General features: G+C 39.8%; 2 protein-coding genes across 3 annotated transcripts; both read left to right on the top strand.

Annotated features, from left to right (window-relative positions):
• The first annotated feature begins 10,545 nt into the window (after positions 1 to 10,545).
• LOC137603996 (homeobox protein Hox-D4b-like) lies at positions 10,546 to 11,951 on the top strand. The gene is made up of 2 exons (XM_068327906.1): positions 10,546 to 10,981; positions 11,644 to 11,951. Exons 1-2 carry the CDS (start codon positions 10,546 to 10,548, stop codon positions 11,949 to 11,951), a joined length of 744 nt encoding a protein of 247 aa, XP_068184007.1.
• Positions 11,952 to 14,775: 2,824 nt separating this feature from the next.
• mtx2 (metaxin 2) lies at positions 14,776 to 19,502 on the top strand. Of its 2 annotated transcripts, none has more exons than XM_068327317.1 (10): positions 14,776 to 14,915; positions 15,625 to 15,728; positions 15,842 to 15,888; positions 16,014 to 16,086; positions 16,334 to 16,410; positions 16,580 to 16,672; positions 16,805 to 16,843; positions 16,930 to 17,055; positions 17,171 to 17,247; positions 17,684 to 19,501. In XM_068327317.1, the coding sequence occupies exons 4-10, from the start codon at positions 16,026 to 16,028 to the stop codon at positions 17,841 to 17,843; spliced, it is 633 nt and encodes a 210-aa protein (XP_068183418.1). In that variant the 5' UTR covers positions 14,776 to 14,915; positions 15,625 to 15,728; positions 15,842 to 15,888; positions 16,014 to 16,025; the 3' UTR covers positions 17,844 to 19,501. The 2 variants fall into 2 exon arrangements, with proteins under 2 accessions (XP_068183418.1, XP_068183419.1); XM_068327318.1 differs by having other exon boundaries at positions 14,867 to 14,915; positions 15,681 to 15,728; positions 17,684 to 19,502.
• Positions 19,503 to 19,942: the final 440 nt, after the last annotated feature.

Here is a 19,942-nt window from a genome sequence, read left to right as displayed (position 1 = left end):
GCTCAGTGCGTAACCTCACGGGCAGCCCCGGCTGCGCGCTCTCGGTCCCCCAGAACTGCTTGTCCGTACCCGCGCCTCCATGGACGCTTTTCTCTGCGCATTTTTTCCCCTTCGTTCTGGATCAGGCTATTCAACCCCAAATCTCGTGTTTTATTTATTTATTTATTTTGTTTTGTAATTCATTCGTTTAGTTTTTTTTTTAAACGCACAGAACCTCTTCTCACCTGTAACACACATCAGATATGAAATCAATCTTACTCCCTTTGACCTGTGTGAAATCTGGCCGCGGGGGGAAAAAATAGGTTCGTTTGCTTTACCTCGTCTACTTTCTATTTTCGCTTCGATCGGCTTCCAAACTTCACGGGGAAATTATTTCGACTGATCTGTAATGGTTTGAGTGTTTGATTTTTTGTTTTCTGTGTGTCTCAGGATGCTTCAGAGGAAAATGGAGTCCATCGGGCTGCTCACATCAGGTACCAACACGTGAGGTGTGACATTTGAACTGCAACTTCTCATCCACTGATCGACGGCTGTGTGCGTAGATTCGATCCATAGACTCGTATTGTGGATTATTGTATTATTTACTGTATATCCACGGATCAATAGGTTTTAGCTTTTTTGGATCATTTACAAATCTTTTAAAAATATTGCATGAGGTTTCGGATTTGGCTGCTCAGGTTGCAAACTTTCACCAGTCAGAATTGTAATTTGCACCAGCAAATCAAATTAAATTAGATGGAATTTAACAGCAGACCCACGTCACACAGATCTAATAAACAGGTCTGCATTAATCACGAAAGTTCTCATTTGACTCTGTTTGGATGGAGTCATAAGACTACTGGAAAGGGTTAAAATGAAATGGAAGAAATCACCATCCTGTATGAATGAATGAATGAATGAATGAATGAATGAATAACAGCCTGTGCACTAACCAGTACGCTTTACTGTAGTTATTTGCATTAAACAATGGAATGTGTTGGGTGATGCTTATAAAACTATTATCAGTGAAAAGAAAAGCTTGTGAAACAATTTTTAAAATGTACATTTATACAAACTTCTTTGTTTTACCTTAATAAATAATTCCAAGTTGTCCTTCTTCATATGGCTTTAATATGAAAGCTTTTATGGTCTCTGAGAAAAAAATGAAAGATTTTCTGCCCCTACCTCCATAAAATGCACTTGGACAGATGGTCTGTCCTCTGTTTTGTTTTTATTTATTTATTTTGCGTTAACATTGCTTTTTATGAGGGCAGTCTAAGTGTCAGAGACACAAAGACACATGGAGACGTTATTTCTCCCTTTTCTGAATTTTACATTTCTTTCTTCCCCCGTGAGGGCAGAAGGTGGGCTGTGAGAGATAGAGGGAAACAAAGACAGTATTTCACTGGCCCTCCTCAGTCAAGCTCAGCTGGCATTCAGTATTTACAACCCACTGCAATGCAGCAGCAAATGTGTGTGTGTGTGTGTGTGTGTGTGTGTGTGTGTGTGTGTGTGTGTGTGTGTGTGTGTGTGTGTGTGTGTGTGTGTGTGTGTGTGTGTGTGTGTGTGTGTGTGTGTGTGTTTATGTGTCAATATATGTGAGAGAGAAACAAAGAGACAAAAGGAAGTGTAGGGAAAACAGCGTCGTGGAGAATTTCACGAACATTAAATTAAAGCAGATGGACAGAAACCCACTTTGAAGAGGAGGCCTGCAGCTGGAGATGTGTTTGTGTCTTTTTCAGTATTAAAAAAAAATTTGTTTCTCTCTCTGTCTTTTCAGGATTGTGTGAAGACATTAACGAAGAAAAACTACCCTGAAGGTTTGTCCCAAGAGCCTGATTTTAATGAACAAATATCAGCTGAGTTGAAAATAACTGGAAGACTGAAAAGTCAAGCAGACTTTAGGAGTTATTCTCATATTTGATCACTGAGTCCAGATGTTAATAATGAGAAGTTCATTGTTGTACATTTCATTCATCAGTTGATTCTTTTATTTGATTCTAAGATGTGCAGTGTAAAGGTTAAACCCAGGGTAACTGTTGGATCATTTTAAATGACAAAAGATGATTCTAACAAAACATTCAAAGATAATCTGTCTAAATCAAGATAATTTTGTTTGAGGTTCAACACATAGATTAAAACAAATAAGATATAAAAGAAAACGTGTCACATAATTTTACGTTATTTTTTATGTCGTGGTTTTGAGTTCAAAATGATTTACTGGTTGAACTGGTTCGTATTCTGGTGCTGTTATTTTACGTCAACAATGCTGTTACTATCACAAACCACCAGGGGGAGGAAAAGAGTCGGTGACGGGTGCAGAAGCCTTCCGTTCAAGCTGACGTTTTCTAATTTTTATTCCTTAAAATAAAATAAAAAACATGTAACTTTAAAAACAATAATTATCAGTTATTAATTTTTTATTGTTTTGAACGTGCATCAAAGATGTATCTGCATGATAATAATCATAATGAATTAAAAATCCTTGTCCCTCAGAAAATAGCCATCTGAAACCAAAAACGTCATCAGGTAAAAACGACGTCATCGGTTGTTCCTGGGTTACAGCTGTATTGTCTGGCTTTGAACACTAGATGGCGATACAGAATCGGTGATAATATTTTTTGCGCCCCTGTTAAACTGAAGTACTACATTTTTACCCTCACTCTGCGATTAGGCATCACGAGAGTTCCTTTCTTCCAGTTACCTTGAATGCACCGCGGACGCGGCGTCTTAGCGCGCTGTGTTGTCCCGGGACTTTCTGGTTCTATATTACAGTAGCTGGGAGGCGTTATTAGGCAGGACGCCAAGACAACGTGTCATAAATCATGGATTCAAGTGGGTTGTGGTTTACAAACGGCTGGGACACTTTGTTAATCAAGGGGGGTTTGGGGAAGAAGGGGGTGTATTTTGCTCCCCGGTTATTGAACATTGAGCGTTTTGTCTATACGCAAACGGTCCGACATCAGACATAACATTACTAAATTATATTCACCATATCAAATCCACTTAACGCTACATGTTTTAATAGGTTCAGTACCAAAAGTGTCTTGGAAGAAAAAAAAAATTATTGACCATTTATTTGAACATTGTCTTGTACGCAACTAAGATGAAGCAATTGTTCTGCTGAATGTGTACAACAGCCGCAAAGCTGACACACAATCACGCACACACGGAGCCGTGGTGTGTTTTCACAGCGCTGGTTTATGGCTTTATTGCTCCCCATTTACGGAAATCAAAGCAGGAAACAAATGCTCCCAAACAGCATTCCAGAAACATCCGGAAAAACGCACACAGCGTTTAGTCTTTATTTGTTTTGGGGAAGCGACAGCAGCGCGACCCACGTGGCGTTTGCGTTTTACGCACGAAAATACAAATGGATTCGACTCTGTTCTTTTAACAAACACCGCCGTCTTGTTATAGATTAATAAAAAGGTCCAAATTAAATCACAGAAGACAACTCTATTTTAAAAAAAAACACAAAAACCAAAGCACACTAAAATAAAACCCAAAGCGCAACAAAAATAAATAAAGCTTTTTATTTCCGAAAATGACACAACCTCTGGATAAAATTAAAAGTAAAAAAAAAATCTTTAAATAGCGGATTACTTCTATTTTCTGCATCACAAAACCCTCTGAGATTAAATCTTATATTTGGCGCCACTATCGATTAAAGCGGCGTTCATTGTAGGACCCTAATAATTTATGAAACCCGCGTGGGAGCAGCGAAAAAAACCCGAACACGTGACGGTAATAAAGTGTGTTTTATTGCCTGTGGTTTGACAAGCCCCAAAATATAACTCAGACAGAATAGCCGACAGGCGGCCAGATGGGATTGGTAGCTGATATTTGTCCGAAATCAACAGAATGCGCTTTGTGTAGCTGAGAGAACCGACGGAGACGGTTCCAGCCGTCAGCTCTGATCCGTTCCAACGGGATTTTACGCACGGGGGCTTCGTGGTTTAACGCGAGACCAGAGCGCCAACAGTAAGTGTGTCTTGTTTTCATATTTGGCACACATATGGAGTTATGACTCCAATGGGTATTGGGGGGCAGATGGAGGGGCAGATGTAGAGGGTGTGTTAAAGCTGTGGTCCGGGGAACACCAATGAGCCCCGGTGGAAGTCAATGAAGGGGTCCAGAGATTCACCTGTAGTACAACATATAATCTAATTAACTCACTGCAGAAGTTCTTGGATGAAAAGGTTCACGCGTGGTTTTTTTTCTTCTTTTTTTGGACACCCGGACGTCACCTCCCAGACTGTGAGCGTGTTTTAGTGGTAAGGTGTGCCACTGTGTTCATGTTTTTTTTTAATTTAAATAGTTTTCATATTGACCTTTTCACGTCAAATGAAATTTATAAAATTGCTTCCACGTTATCACAAATAGTCACTAATGATGGAGGATAAAATTAATCAGGAATGGAGGATAAATGTAATAATTTTTCGCAAATTTAGGCTCCCACGAGGAATTATTTTGCTTATAACATCCAATTCAATTTTCTTTCTTTATATCAACTTGGGAGGATAATTTTCAAGTGTTATAGGGTTAATGCTGTCCTCATATCACGTCACTTCCTAGTATGGTAAAATGTATATTGTATTTTGTTTTTATTTTTTTGTAGAAAGGTGTAATAATTTAAAGGTTTGTGGCATTGAGAGGAAACTCGAAACAAATTATACATAAAAAGCAGTTCATATTTTGTTCGGTCTGCCGGTGGGGTGCAAGTTTTCTTTGACAACTTTGGCCTACCGCAACAGTCTCCAGCGTTGTTTGCCGCAGTCAGAATGATTTCCTATCCTGGTAGTATAATGGATGTTTGTATGTGAACACACTTCTGGGGGATTTATGACGCTTTCTTCAGATATTAAATTTTACGAGCATATCTGCGCGCACCGAGCCTCTCAGGTTATAAACAGGAGCGAGCAGAGGAGGGTAATGCAGCAGTTTATGACAGGGAGAGCATTTTGGTTAAAGTCGCAGCTGGGAACCACGACTGGCAAAAAAAAAAAAAAAGAAAAAAGAAAGAAAAAAAATTCAGAACCTCACCGACATCAATCTTTGAAACCACCAGAATATTCAGCGGCTGTGGAAATGTCGTTGCCGACACTTTTCAAGTTTGGCGGCAGATGTTGTGATTTTCTTCACTGTTTTTCGCAGAAACGAGTTGGGAGTGGAATAAAATCACTTTTTACTGAAGGAACTAAGTTTATTTTACTGTACTAAATAAAGGGTCGAGGCAGGAACGTGTTGTAAAGTTATAATTTCGTTAAAATGCTGCAGCCAAGAGGAGAGAAGTGGCGTGTAGAAGTTTGAGTTAGGCCTATGGCGAGAACTTACAGCCCCTTTGTGCTCATCGTGAAATATTAATCTCTTTTAATCACCTGTTAGCTCTCAGAAATATTTAAGAGGTCGGGATAAATAGCTGAATACCCAACATCTTCTTCACTGGATTAATTCTACTTTATTTTAATCGCATTTTAAATTTATCTGGTTTTCCTTCATAAACACCAGGCGCTGGTGTCTTTTTCAAATTTAAGTTTAATTTATTTAAAATCGTTGCCACTATTGGCGAGTGATAACCCGTTGATGATTATTATTATTTTTTGCATATAATTTCCAAAATATTTTAGTCGTGATTTTTTTTTTTGTGCTGATTTCCCATCTAACTTGATTTTCCATTAGAATTTCACGGCTTCTACGCGCTCTTATCCGGTCACTCCGAGACAGTGAGCGTGTTCCCAGGGCTGGAGGTCGCAGTTAATGTCTAAACCGGGTTAAAGATGCTCTCAGCTCGGCTTTGACCCGACAGAGGGCCGGGGGCGGAGGGGTGATCCAGCGGTCAGCCTGTCTAAGATGAAAAAGTGAAACGACCCTAGAAAGAAAAGCCACATTTGAATGGCTGTATATCACCGACCCAACTCTGGATTAAGAGACGGATTAAATTTACTCTAAAGGATTATGGGCCGTTTCTGTGAGACGTTGTTGCAGTTTGTGGTCGGAGCTGAGTGCTGAAAATAGAAACAAGAAACTCGATCGGTCAAAATGATCAATGTGAAAATAATAGCTTTATAAAATAAACTCAAAATGTGGCATGCAGCTGAAATACCCATGCAGAAAGCATATTCGGATAGATGTTTATCAAATATCGGCCCTAGGAATATTCGTTGGAGCGCACATCAATCGATACAAAACACCAATAATGGAAAAAGCTTTCAGGGTCGTGATTAAACGGCGGTGGTAAGATAATGAACTCTATTCTCATCTCCTTCAAGAAAAAAAAAAAGTTTCGACTCAATTTTTGATCCACGAATGACCACAGGTCGTTTTTAATTTCTGAAGTCGCTTCTGCGCAATCCAGAGAGAGAGGGAGAGGGAGAGAGAGAGAGAGAGAGAGAGAGAGAGAGAGAGAGAGAGAGAGAGAGAGAGAGAGAGAGAGATAGAGAGAGAGAGATAGAGAGAGAGAGAGAGAGAGAGAGAGAGAGAGAGAGAGAGAGAGAGAGAGAGAGAGAGAAGTGGTGAAACAATGGGTTCGCGGCTCCCGGGGGCCGCATGAACTCTGGATGGTCCCCAGCTTGAGCCCCTGCGTGGCCCTGTCCAGCGCCAGGACTAATGGAACGGTGAACCAGCGGTCAACGATTCTGATTGACCCTCTCACGACCTGATGGCAGCTAGGCTACATTCTTTAAGAAGAATGCTCTTTCAAAAAGCGAAACTTCACTCTGTTGTTGTTGTTGTTGCCTCTAAAAGGAGTCCACCAAAGTTCAGGGATCAGTTCTAAAGGTGTAAGCTAATGATTCCAGTTTTCAAACCCTATTCAACCAATAGAGTTTAAGCTGGAATAAATGTGAAAAATGAAACTGCAGGTCAAATTCTTCTTCTTCTTCTTTTTTTTTTTAAGTCAAGGCATGGATTAATAGTCCTCAAACAGAATAGACTAGAGATCATTTGTACGACACTGATCGGTGCTCCAAATGTTTTGCTTTCATTATTCAAATCAAATCTATTAGAAATACTAATGAAGTTAAAAGCTCCTTTGTGTTCAGCTCTCTTGTTTTACATTCACTCACTCTCACTTTACTTAAAGCTGAGTTGTTGCTCTCTGTCCGTGCAACCCAATGCTTTTTTGCTTTAGCAACAAATGGTTCAGCGCAAAGGTTTTCACCCAAACAGCCATGGGAATGTAGTCAAGGTAAACAGACCACATGAGTCCCTGCCAGAACACGGAACATCGCCTCGAGCAAGGGCTGCACACAAGAAAATCATCACTATACTCAAATGTACAGTAAACCTATACAACACATCTATCTATCTATCTATCTATCTATCTATCTATCTATCTATCTATCTATCTATCTATCTATCTATCTATCTATCTATCTATCTATCTATCTATCTATCTATCTATCTATCTGTCTATCTGTCTATCTGTCTATCTGTCTATCTGTCTAATCTGTCTTGTCTGTCTGTCTGTCTGTCTGTCTGTCTGTCTGTTGTCTGTCTGTTTACTGTACCTACCTACCTATATCCATCTATCCATCCTTCCATCCATCCATCCATCCATCCATCCATCCATCCATCCATCCATCCATCCATCCATCCATGATACTGACAAAGTTTTCTTTCATTTCAAATTCCCTGTTTATGATTTATGATTACGAATAATAACACTTGGCAACCATCATAAACTAATTTCAGACAGATCTAAATGAGAAACTTCTTCTTGACCTGGGGTCGTGTTCTTCCACAGAACTTCCACTTCGGTTGCCAAAATCAGAAATTGCCATCAGCTACCATCTTAATGGTTGCAGCTTGTCCACACCAGAGCTCATTAATGCATCCACCAAATGTTGGGAAACCCTCCAAATTTTACACGAACAACAAAATATAAGACTTGTTCAAACCACAGGAGGCTGTCAGTATAACAGGGCTTACTCTGGGTTCTCGTCCCACCAAGGTCACGTATGGAGAAAAGCTCTTGCGGCGCAGAACTGAATGATGCATTATGACAGGGTGTGCAAACATCAATACATTTCACACTTCTTATCCAACGGTGTTGTTAATGCTGGTCTTCTGTCATTGGCGTCTCACTTGTTACACCGTGTAAAATAATAACTCAACTTTAGCTGCAGTGGAAGAGCCGCTAACCCTCCTGGTATTTTGTCCTGTAAATCACTCCCCCCACTGTGCCATAACATAGATTTCATGCAGATTTCCCAACAGTGCACTGCTGAAGCTGCCAGCCTCCCAGGAGAGGGTCCTGTGTGTGTACAGTAATTACACTTATGTATCAGAATTAATGTAGTGTGCCTTAATGAGATATCGATGTCAAAAACCTACACGTTACAGCACCATTAATCGTTTCAATAAATTAAACAATGACGTGGCTGCATGCCCTTCTTTATAAAAAATGATGAGAGGACTGGGTGAAGCGGGCTTTGCTGTACTTTGAGGCAGAGTCGTGATAAAATGTGTGAGAGCGTGAGTGTAAATCACTGTCAGCGACAAAAAGAAGTCATCAGCAGTGGGCCGTGAAGTGAGCCTTCGCCTATATATACCCTGTAGAACCGAATGTGTGTGGAGCTGCCTTAGTCACAGATTGGGTTCTAGGGGAGTCTATGGGCGATGACTAACCATCTATCAAAACCCAAGAGAAGAGAAAGACGGTTTTTGCTTCACTGTTTTGCTCACTTATAAATCCTTTTGATGCAGACATTCAGTTGAGGCAACTGGCCAGAATGGATCACCGGACTGAGCAGGATGATTTGTTTAATATGATCACACCATTGATGAAGTCCTCTGCCTGCACAAAAGCTGAATGCTGCTTAATTGAAAATAAAACGGCAAAGTTGCTCTGCATAAAAAGTTTAAAAGATGTCAACAACACAGTGACTTTGGTCCTGCAGGTTTTAGTTATACAGGCCTTTTGGTGGGACTGAACACTAACAATACCATGAACAATAACCATGTTCTTAAAGTGGAGCTTTACTTATAAAGTGATTAAATATACTGATGGGAAAAGAATAAATCAAAATTTTAAATCAAAATCTACACAAATATTCCATGTAAAAAATGCTTTGAGTGCAAATCAGTGGGAACAATGCGGGAAAGATGCTAAAACTAACAAGAAAAGACATTTTGCCACATAATTACTGATCTGGTAGCTTATGCGCCTTTACAGCCATTCATTATGAGCTCATCTGAAGAAATGACCCATTAGATCAGACAGAAGCTAGTTCACTTTCACTCTATCAGCAATGCCAGAATCTTCAAACCCATTACAACCTCCGCATGAGCTCCTTTAATGCCCCAGCCAAGCAAAACCGTTTTCTTTCCCTCCTCTTTATTAGAGCTATTAACATTTTTTTGTGACGCGTCAGACCTTCATCCTCAGAGAGCAGCTGCAGCGGAATCCTCATGAAATCCTGTGGAATAAAACATAGATTTGTTATCTTTCCTCGATGCTGAGATTAAAAAAAAAAAAAAAAATCAAAACAGAAATTTTAATTGTGCACTTTGGACTGAACACGTTCATTTTTTTTGCTCAAGGAACAAAAGCAATCTCAATGCATGACATTTTCTTCATGTGAGGGCTTACAATTTAGCATATTCTCACTTATCTCTTTCACAATTTTCAATTTCTTATACCCTTTCATTTTTCAGTCCTGTCACATTTTTCTCTTGTTCAGTTTGCTCTAACATCATTTTTTAAGACAAACAGTGCATCCCCCCGCCCCCCCCCCTTTGAAAAAGCTGTGTTGGTGGTGGTGAGCGGGACACCTCAGGCTGACCCCAGCCTAACAAAGCCAACTACTAGTCACTGTCTGTGAACCTTTTATCTCATTCTTATATTGGATGCCTTTCTGACCGGCCATGTTTTGTTGTCCAACCTTTGACTCGTCACAAGGCCAAATATGGTCCAGTGGTCCCTCAATATGGACGAGATTAATTTTTCAGCTCCGGCCATCTGTGTGGGGGGTGAAAGCCATTCAGCCAAAGTCATAAATCTACAATCCGTTCAATTTCAATAGGTGCTGTATGTGTGGGAGGGGGCGGGGGTGATAAAAAAACAATAAAATTTATAAGACAGAACCTATGGGTATCTAGATAGATAGATAGATAGATAGATAGATAGATAGATAGATAGATAGATAGATAGATAGATAGATAGATAGATAGATAGATAGATAGATAGATAGATAGATAGATAGATAGATAGATAGATAGATAGATAGATAGATAGATAGATAGATAGAGAATTAAAAAATGAATAATACCTACATCATCTTTTTCACTTCTTACACGTTTCATTTGAACGTTTTTCCCTCCAGCAGACTTCATTAGTCCGATCATGAACATTTCTGTTTCTTCAAATTATCCCATTACGTCTGACATAAACAACCCAAAGTGTCGCACCTTATTGGCTAGCCGCAGGGTCACGTGGCCCGCGCGGCCGTCCGTCTATTTGACAGCCGCAGGATGGCTTGATGCCAGAGGGGGAAAAGGAGACACAGAGAGGGGAGAGAAGAAAAATTAGTATTCTCCTACCAGCCTCGCTATAAATCAATCATGGAGTCCTACGTGGTGAGCTGTAAATATGCTGAGCCGCAGTTCCCGCCTTGTGAAGAAGATTACAGTAATTTTAGTGACCAAGGGGGGTATTACAACAACCCACAGGACAGTGGTAGTTATGGAGGAGGCTATCACCCCATGCAGCCCCCTCCACCTCCATACACACCACAACAAACCGGCTATCAACATTCTTTGCAGGGCCACCACACGGAGGATGGAGAGGACCTCTCGCTGCACCAAGGTGCACCATTCCCAGGCTACAGGGAGACAGACACCCCCAGCAAGGAGAGGTTTTCTGTGGGTGACCTGCAGTGCAAGGCATGGATGACCTGTCCAAAGCCCGTTCAGGTGCAGAGGAAAACGGCCTGTCAGGGCAAAGACAAGCCGCCTATTGTTGTCTACCCATGGATGAAGAAAGTGCACATCGCTCACGGTGAGATAAGCTTTTCATCTGTTTAAATCGACTTCACCGTTTAATCTCCCTATAATTTCAGTTTATCTGATTCCCTTGTGCGCGGTTCTCTTTCTTTCTTTCTCTCTTTCTTTCTCTGTCTCTCCCTTTTTCGTTCCTTCTTTCTTTCCACCTTTCGTCTTTTCCTTTCTTTCTTTTGTCCATTTGTGAGCACCGTTTTTGTTGTTGAGTTATTTATGATCTTAGTGAGAGTCTGGGAGAATTACAACCCCTATAAAGTTTTATGGCCCTGCCACAGTGTATGTGTGTGTACGTGTGTGTGTGTGTGTGTGTGTGTGTGCGCGCGAAATTGTGTGTCATTAGTGTGCAACGCTGGAGCTGAACAAAACCAGCAAGATGAAAGCAAAAATCGCTTCTTTGAGCTCCCAGTCCATCACAACTGGAGATTTTCAGTAGAAAATTACAATAATTATTACATCAAAATTAACGTAATAATGTTAAAATAAACCGAGATAATTTTATGAGACAAACTCGGGAAATTTCAGTTAGGCTTTATTTATTTTAACTTAGTCTAACTGCAATTCCAATTTTAATTTGTCTAATAATAATTAGTACTAAAAATAGAATTAAAACTTATAAAGAAAACATTTTTAACCATCTTTTTTATTCCCTAATTTTTCCAGTCAATCCTAACCACGTGGGTCCAGAGCCAAAGCGGCTACGGACGGCTTACACCCGCCAGCAGGTTCTGGAACTGGAGAAGGAGTTCCACTTCAACCGCTACTTGACGCGCCGCCGCCGCGTGGAGGTGGCCCACGCGTTGTGTCTCACCGAGCGGCAGGTGAAGGTGTGGTTCCAGAACCGGCGCATGCGCTGGAAGAAAGACAACAAGCTGCCCAACACCAAAGGAAAGAGCAAGAACAAGAAAACAACGGACAGCATTAACAACAAGAGCAGCGATAGCAGCGTGAGGGCGGTGATCACGGTCTGAGAACGGCGGGAGGAGAGGAGTTTGGAGGCACCTTCGCCCCCCAGGACTGATGTTGCTAAACGGGTCCAGGATGACTGCAGTCCCGAAACTATTCTAAACCGCTTGAATAATACAGGCCATCCACTTACAGAGCCTGAATAAGTTTAAAAAAAAAAAATCTGTTATGGTATTACGCATATATTTGAACTTTTTAAATATGTTTTCAAAGCTTTGTTGTGAGGTTGCATCCAATTCTAATATTTAATTCATGAATGTTTTTAGATAAACTTCCCGTTAGTAGATACTCTGAAATTTTTCTCAAGAATTTGGGAAGATGTTTTACTCGTAGTCATCCATTATTAAAGGCGCAAAAGAAGAGTGCCTAGTAGTTTAGTCGCGTCTTTTGGATAAAACAGGGTTTTATTTCTACAGGGTAAACATATACAGGGTTTTAAAGTAGCTACCTAAAAGATTACAAAGCCTAACTTATAAATATGCACATTACCAAAAAATTGTTTCCACAAACTGGCGCTTAAAAAGGGAAAAACAGGAGAGCGGGATTTGCTCGCGGATGAATGACGGAATGATTTAACAAATTATGTTCTAGCTTTAATTTTGTACACAGAGGAGCTTCCAAAAACAATGCATAATTATAGGATAAGTAGCCATGTCTTGCTTTTTTTTAATCTCCATGGTATGAATAAACTTCTAAATAATTTTGGGCGGAAGTTTTACATTTATACGCACAGGAAATGTCGAATCAGAAAAAAATAATTTTAATTGATGTTAGACGCAGAAATACTTTCTCAGGGTTACAGGGTTTCTTCAAACAGAGATTTCTGACACGTTTGATATTTGATTCAGCAACGACAGGTTCAAAATGATACCGCCCGAAATACAAACCCCCCCCCCCTCTATTTTTGATTCCAGTTAATATGCTCATGATTTATATACGCCAGTGCTTATTTTTTAATGTGTTGTTTAGAAACACATGTAATCCTTCGTAGCAAGCGAATTTTCTGTTCCTTTTATATGCTTACATATTTGATAAAAAAAAGGAAAAATTCATGTAAGAATTTTATATGTGAAAATGCTTAATAAACTGCATAGATGATAAAAAGGGAAAATATTCCAAATACCGAAACCAAACCCCTTTTTTTGTCCTAATCTTCACACACACACACACACACACACACACACACACACACACACACACACACACACACACACACACACACACACACACACACACACACACACACACACAATTTGTTAATGTTATAACTATCTACGGAAGTGACGTAAATAATTACGCAGAAGATCTTTTATGAATGAAAACCTAACTCATGCTCATCATTTGCCTCAAAGATTGGCAATTAAGAAAATAAGAATGATTGATTCCATAAAACTGAAGACAGAAAAAACATGTTTATTATATTTTAATTATATTTAGATTTTTTTGTATTCTGATTAATAAGCATCAAGATTATTGACTTGATGCGAGTCGAACATCCGTGAAAACACACGTTTGAAGCATTTTCTCCTATACATGTAAGATTTAGTATGTCCGCCAAAGTTTCCCGCGGGTTAATGCATCCCTCGACATTTACATGACCATGTGTAGACCGCGTTATGAAGACAGTAGCCTAATAGGCCGAGTGGGAAAAGTCATATCTAAAGGTAAATATGCACATGCTGCGTTGGAATATTTGACAAGCGATTTGTAACAAACATAGGTTAAAATTTAGAAGTGGAGCAGACATTATTATTGTGTGGAATGCTCTTACATACACACAATTCGTAATGCATTGCACGTCGGATCTTAGGACTTATGTGCGCTTTTTACGCGTTCGTTACGCACTGGGCTGAGACGACGTTGATTATGAAATAAATCCTTCTCTTTGTCTTTGTGTATGAGAGTGTGGGGGTGGGGTGTATGGGGTTAAGGGCAAGGGAAATGACAGGCATTAATTGGCGGCTTCCGGTCGAGACACGGTTAAATGTGCAGCAACTTGCCTATGTGCAACATGACTGGAAATCCAAGATATACGTATATACATATACTATATATATATACACACATATATATACATACATACACACACACACACATATATATACATATATATATACATATATATATATATACATATATATATATATATATATATATATATATATATATATATATATATATATATATATATGCGTGTGTGTGCGTGTGTGATTGCAATGTTCAAAATTAATGTTATGTCTGCATATAGAAGATAAACAAATATTTTGTCATTAGATGTGTACTGTGACTTGTCGTGTGGTAAACATGGTCGAGATGTACTTGTTTGTCTTGGTGAGTGTAATGAATGCTTGCCTCATTTGTCACAACACCTGCCTCTCTGCAGTTTGCCCACGGTGAAGCAAGAACGCCCCCGGCTGATGGCATTAAGTACTGCTGCTTAGAAGTAAACTGTTTTGTGGATCAGGACAATAATCTACATGACAGTATTTTGAGCGAATAATTTATTAGATTTATATCACGAAGTGATCAATGCATGTACAATATTAACATTTTTCACGATTAAAAACAATCTATACAGACAAGATTGAAAAGTGAGATCTCTGAATTCCAAAGCCCATTTTAGGTTTATCACTTTTTGTGCATTGTGCCAAATTCAATGATGACCTCCTCCTGTCAGCAAACAATATGTTTTTCACTCTACCAGACACTGTAGAACAAGCTGCGCGTTGCGAGTGGAAATAAACCATACATGAGAAACTGAGACACAAAGCGGAACAAAAGTCTTAGACCCATTTACTCCTACGGACAATAATCACGGGCGGACCAATCGGTGACTGCACAGCAAGCGGTTGCCCTTACACTTGAAAGCGGTGGACCTGACCCCGTCTCTCTTTCTACTGCGAAACTTTAGTGATATTTCATGAAAACAATGTCTCTTGCTGCAGAGGCGTTCGTGTCCCAGATGGCAGGTAAAGTTACGGCTCAATTCAGCGTTTCCTTTATCATATTTAAACGAATTGAGATTTAACTGCTATTTAACCTAATCTATCAATTTAACCTCTTTGTTAGTTAATTGCACGGAAGTACTACTGCCATGTATTGTAGCCGAACTGTTCAACTACTAACGTAACGACGTGATTGTCCATCTTTTTATATTACTATCGTTCGAGCAAAGCTAGAAGTGTCTTTTTTCCCAAGTGGCTAACATAGCGTTTAGATCTTATAACGCCAATTTTACGGATTATTTTTCAAAAACACAATGACAGTCTAAAAACACTTCTGGGGGTTCAATATCGATAAGAGCGGTGCCCAGAACTGTGTCGTACTCCAATGAAATGTGGCTACATTGAATACCATTCAGCTACCCTTATAGCCAATATGGCGGATAATTTCTTCTTCGCTCACCATAAATGCTCGTGTTACTCTGCTCAGAGCTGCCCGTAGTGGCGAGAAAATGTACTGCAACAACAATCAGGTAAAACCGGTGGCTGTCGGGGGGACATCTCCCGTCCATCAGCAGCAGTGAGCGCCTTTCCACTTAGCAGCAATTCATTTGTAATTGAATAGCAGTTACGCCGTATTGGATGAAGATAAAGGAGTTTAGTCACAGGACCTAAACCGAGTTTGTGTAAATATATAATGTATGTGTCAAGCATTGATTAACCCTCCTGAACTCAGCCATGCTAAATGTGGCTAAAGGGCGGGTCCTGCGTGTCTGTTTTTGACATTGACAGCTGCTGAGCCCTGGCCTGAAACTGCAACCTTGTACCAACCACTGAAGGGTAAGTTATTATTTTTCCAAAATGGAGAAACATTATGGATTGTTACTATAATGTACTGGCTGTCACTGTTATTTTTATGGATATTATTTTATTATTCTTTTTTTTTTTAATAGAGGATCAGATTCTGTTGTCAGACTGCGCTTCATCTCTTGCTGTTCAGGTGAACTTCTGTTCTCAGATTATATGAGAAGTCTTAAAAGACTGAATGGATTTTAGATATGTTGATTGACTTCTGAATGAAAACTTGCAGTACTAACTGGCCCACTGCTTGTCTCACCTGTACAGGCCTATCTCAGGATGTGTGGCCTACCTGTGCGGGTGGTCAGCAGAGTAAATGCTGAACACATGTCACCCTCTGGTCTGTACTATTGTTGTTTTCAAATGTTAATCCAGTTTTTGAATGTCATCATATTGCAAAAAGTATTAATGCCAAATGCAGTAACAACAATAACTTGATATAAGTAATATAAAATATAACTTAATATAACAAACCCTTTACGTTGAGCACCTAGAAGGATCTGAAACTGCTGTGGTTTGACCAGATAAATTGGATATTTCATGTTTTTTTTTTCTTTGTGTGTTCTCCTTTTTTTGTAACCTTGTAGGCAAGATTCCCTTTATCCACGTAGGAAACCAGGTTGTTTCAGAATTGGGGCCAATAGTGCAATTCACCAAAGCCAAGGTGTGTTTTATCACAGCTATTAAGACTTTTTATTACCAGATTATAGCATGGATGTAATTTTCACAATTTATTACCCAGGTGGGTAAATCACTGGACTCATTACTTAAAAAATAAAAGCTTGATTTAAGATGAGAAGCTAATTTTTTTTTTTTTGTGCCGGGGTTCTCAGGGTCATTCTCTGAGTGATGGCTTAGACGATATTCAGAGAGCTGAAATGAAAGCGTACATGGAGCTTGTCAACAACTTGTTGCTTACTGCTGAGGTACACAGACACACACAGACACACACACAGAGATAGAATCTTTCCCATTTAACAAAGACGCTGAGCTGGCTGCAGAACCTTGACAAAGCTGTGGTCGGTATTTCTCCATCATATCTTCTCCTCCTTCCTCAGTTGTACATCCAGTGGTGTGACAACGCTACAGCTGCTGAGGTGAGAATATTTATCTTTCTTTATTAAAACATGTCAGTGATTAATATTAGTATAGTGAATCCTATGTGTGTGCGTTTCAATGGTAGATCTCCCGCCCCAGATACAGCAGCCCTTACTCATGGCCTCTCAGTAACATCCTCGCCTATCAGAAACAGTGGGAGGTTCGCAGAAAGATGAACGCCATTGGCTGGGGAGGAAAAACATTGGAACAGGTTAGCTACCACCTTTCAGTGAAAGTCAGAAATGTCTTCATGTTTGTTACATGAACCATCTGAGGTCAGCTGCATCATTTAAAGTTTTTTTTTTGTCTCCTTGTGTGTGCTTTAGGTTTATGAGGTTGTTAGTCAGTGTTGCCAGGCTCTGTCCCAACGGCTGGGAACACAACCATACTTCTTTAACAAACAGTAGGTATCTAAATCTCTGGGTGTTTATTTGTCTGGTGTCTTTTGGTCTCTGCCATCGTAGCTGAATTACATAACACCATGATAAAATCATGAGGAGGGGGTTCTTCTGAGTCCTCATCTCAGCAGGAGACATTGTCAGGGTTCAAATCTTGTCTTTAGCCCCACCTTGAGGTGTAAAACAGGAATGACTTCTAATGTTTGATTTGAATTTCCGTAGAAAATGTTTTTCTGTCATGTACATTGCATTAAGAAGATGATTAATGTCATGACTTCTTAAAGAATTGGGTGGAATGTCATATAAAAACCAAATTTGCAAAATGTGAAAGTTTTTTTTTTTTTCATCTCTGGCATAAAATCAATCAAAGCAGACCTCTTCTATTGAATGTCTGATTTCAGCAGTAAAATATCAGACTGTGTGTGTGTGTGTTTTTTTTAGGCCTACAGAACTGGATGCGTTGGTGTTCGGTCACCTCTTCACTATACTCACCACCAGATTGACCAGCACAGAGCTGGCCGAGAGGATCAAGAGCAACAGCAACCTGTTGTCCTTCTGCAGACGGATTGAACAGGCCTACTTTAGTGACACCAGCTCTTGAAGGATGGAAAATAATCCTTCTTTAATATCTCATTCTGTACATTCTCTCTTTACCCATCATTCCCTCAGTGTAGCTTGTAGTTGCATGCTTGTCTCTTTCTTCATGTTTCCTTTCTACGTCATGCTTGTAGATTGCTGCTGTTAGAGCTTCAGATGAGCTGGTTCTGTAAAGGATTGAGATCCAGAACATAGATAACTACTCCAAGCCGTAGTCAATGGTATAATTCCACATATGGCTAACACCAAAGTATTATAAAATGAGTGTGCACATAATGCTTTTTGTGTACAGACTTTCATCGAAAGAGTATATACAGTCTGAAAGCTGTACAACGGACCAGGATATCTTCAAACCATTTGTGATGCCACAAATCAATGAGTGTTGTCCCAAGCCTTTGAAATGAGATTTTCAGCAAGCGTTGAAATCTGTTCCACTTTCTGTAAATGAATTTGGAAATCATCGTGTCAAAATGTGCACATACATCCCTCTGCACAAATAAACTCAAACTTTCAACTGAACAAGAAAAAAAATCCAAGATATTTGTTTAAATAAGTGCTTCCTGTATGAAAGGAAGTCAAAGAACTGACATTAGTCAGTCTGATCTCTGCCTTTTACTTTGAAAAGACATAAATGAGAACCCCTGAAGCCTTTATCTTCCTTTACTCATGTAAATCAATATTTATGATAGTCGTGAATTTTTGTGAGTCCTAAGAGAAGTTTTGTCCAACTGTCTGACAAGACGGAGGATTTAGGACTCTTCAGCCAGTGGGTGTTTCCCAACTCAGAGGCACAGATAGACTTTTATTTAAATGGTCTTTGTTGTGTGTGTGTGTGTGTATACTGTATATCCAGAATGCTTTTCTGGATGCAGCCACGGACTCAAATGCAGGTCACAAACAGCTGCCTTTTACAAGGCGCACAGATTTTTATTTCAGAAATGTGGAAGAAACCTGCCTGTTTTGTAAACTTGATTTTCATCTGTACAAAAGCGCTTGGATTTCATGATAATGAAGAGGATGTGAATAATTTCTGTTTTATTTGTGTGATTTGAAAGTGCCTGCAAAATATAAATAAATTGAAACATACTGAGTGGAGTGATACAGTTAACAGTACATCTTATAAATGTGCAACAAACATCACATCAAATCTAATATGGCAAAATTTCTCCTGTTTCATGCTTCTTTTTAAAACCCATAATAGAAATAAGAGAAGCGTGCATGAAGTAATGAAATCAACCAAACATTCAGGAGGTGCTTATTTATAAAAACGTCTTGGTGAGAAATGAGACAACAATCAGTAGAAGTAGAATCAAACCTATAAAATCAGCTTGTTAAAAAAAGAACTGCAGCACAACTTGAGAATAGAACCCACGGAACCGCTTTGCGATCCGTCTCATCGTTCATGAGCTTGTTTCTGCCTCCAGGGTCCAGACGAACTCGGGCAGCGTCTCCTCACCTCTGACTGCCCTCTTGTTGAGCAGCTTGTGTGTGTGTGTGTCTGACAGACGTAGCAAGTGTCTTGTCTTCCAGATTTCCTGTGAGTTCAGAGTGTGACCTCTGAACTTCCGGGAGCTGTGACATCATGAGTGATGGGCTGATGCTGTGCAGTCAAGAGTTCATCCGTCAGACGACGTCCAGACGTAAATAGTCACTGAAGACATTTGGTTCAGCTTCACATTGCAGAATGTTAATTTCTACATTAAAAAGTTGAATGTCAAGATGAAAAGGACTTTGAGAATGTCTTCTGAAGTATAAAAAACAGATGTGCTTTGATGCTGGATTAACTGACTCTATATTGCATCGACTCGGATCACATGCAGGGAGGGTCAGTGGAGAGCCATGATTCATAATGAGCCACGATCCTCTGACCTCTGTTGTCTTTGTGATGCATCCACAAACACCACGACTGCTTTCCGTACACAGTTTCTTTCTGAGCCTTTGGGTTAATAGAGCGTCTATTTTAATCAAGTCAAGATTACCAAGATGGGCAACCGTCCTGGGGTGTGTGGCCACTGGGAGCCCGGAGGTAATTGGTTTGAGGTATTTTTAATTAATCACAAAATGAAAACGCGTCTATTATCTGCTCACCTCACCACCCCCACC

Source organism: Antennarius striatus, chromosome 11 (assembly GCF_040054535.1).
Source record: "Antennarius striatus isolate MH-2024 chromosome 11, ASM4005453v1, whole genome shotgun sequence".
NCBI classification, from domain to species: Eukaryota; Metazoa; Chordata; class Actinopteri; order Lophiiformes; family Antennariidae; genus Antennarius; species Antennarius striatus.
The sequence above is the reverse complement of the archived record's forward strand: the minus strand, read 5'-3'. Positions and strand labels throughout refer to the sequence as shown.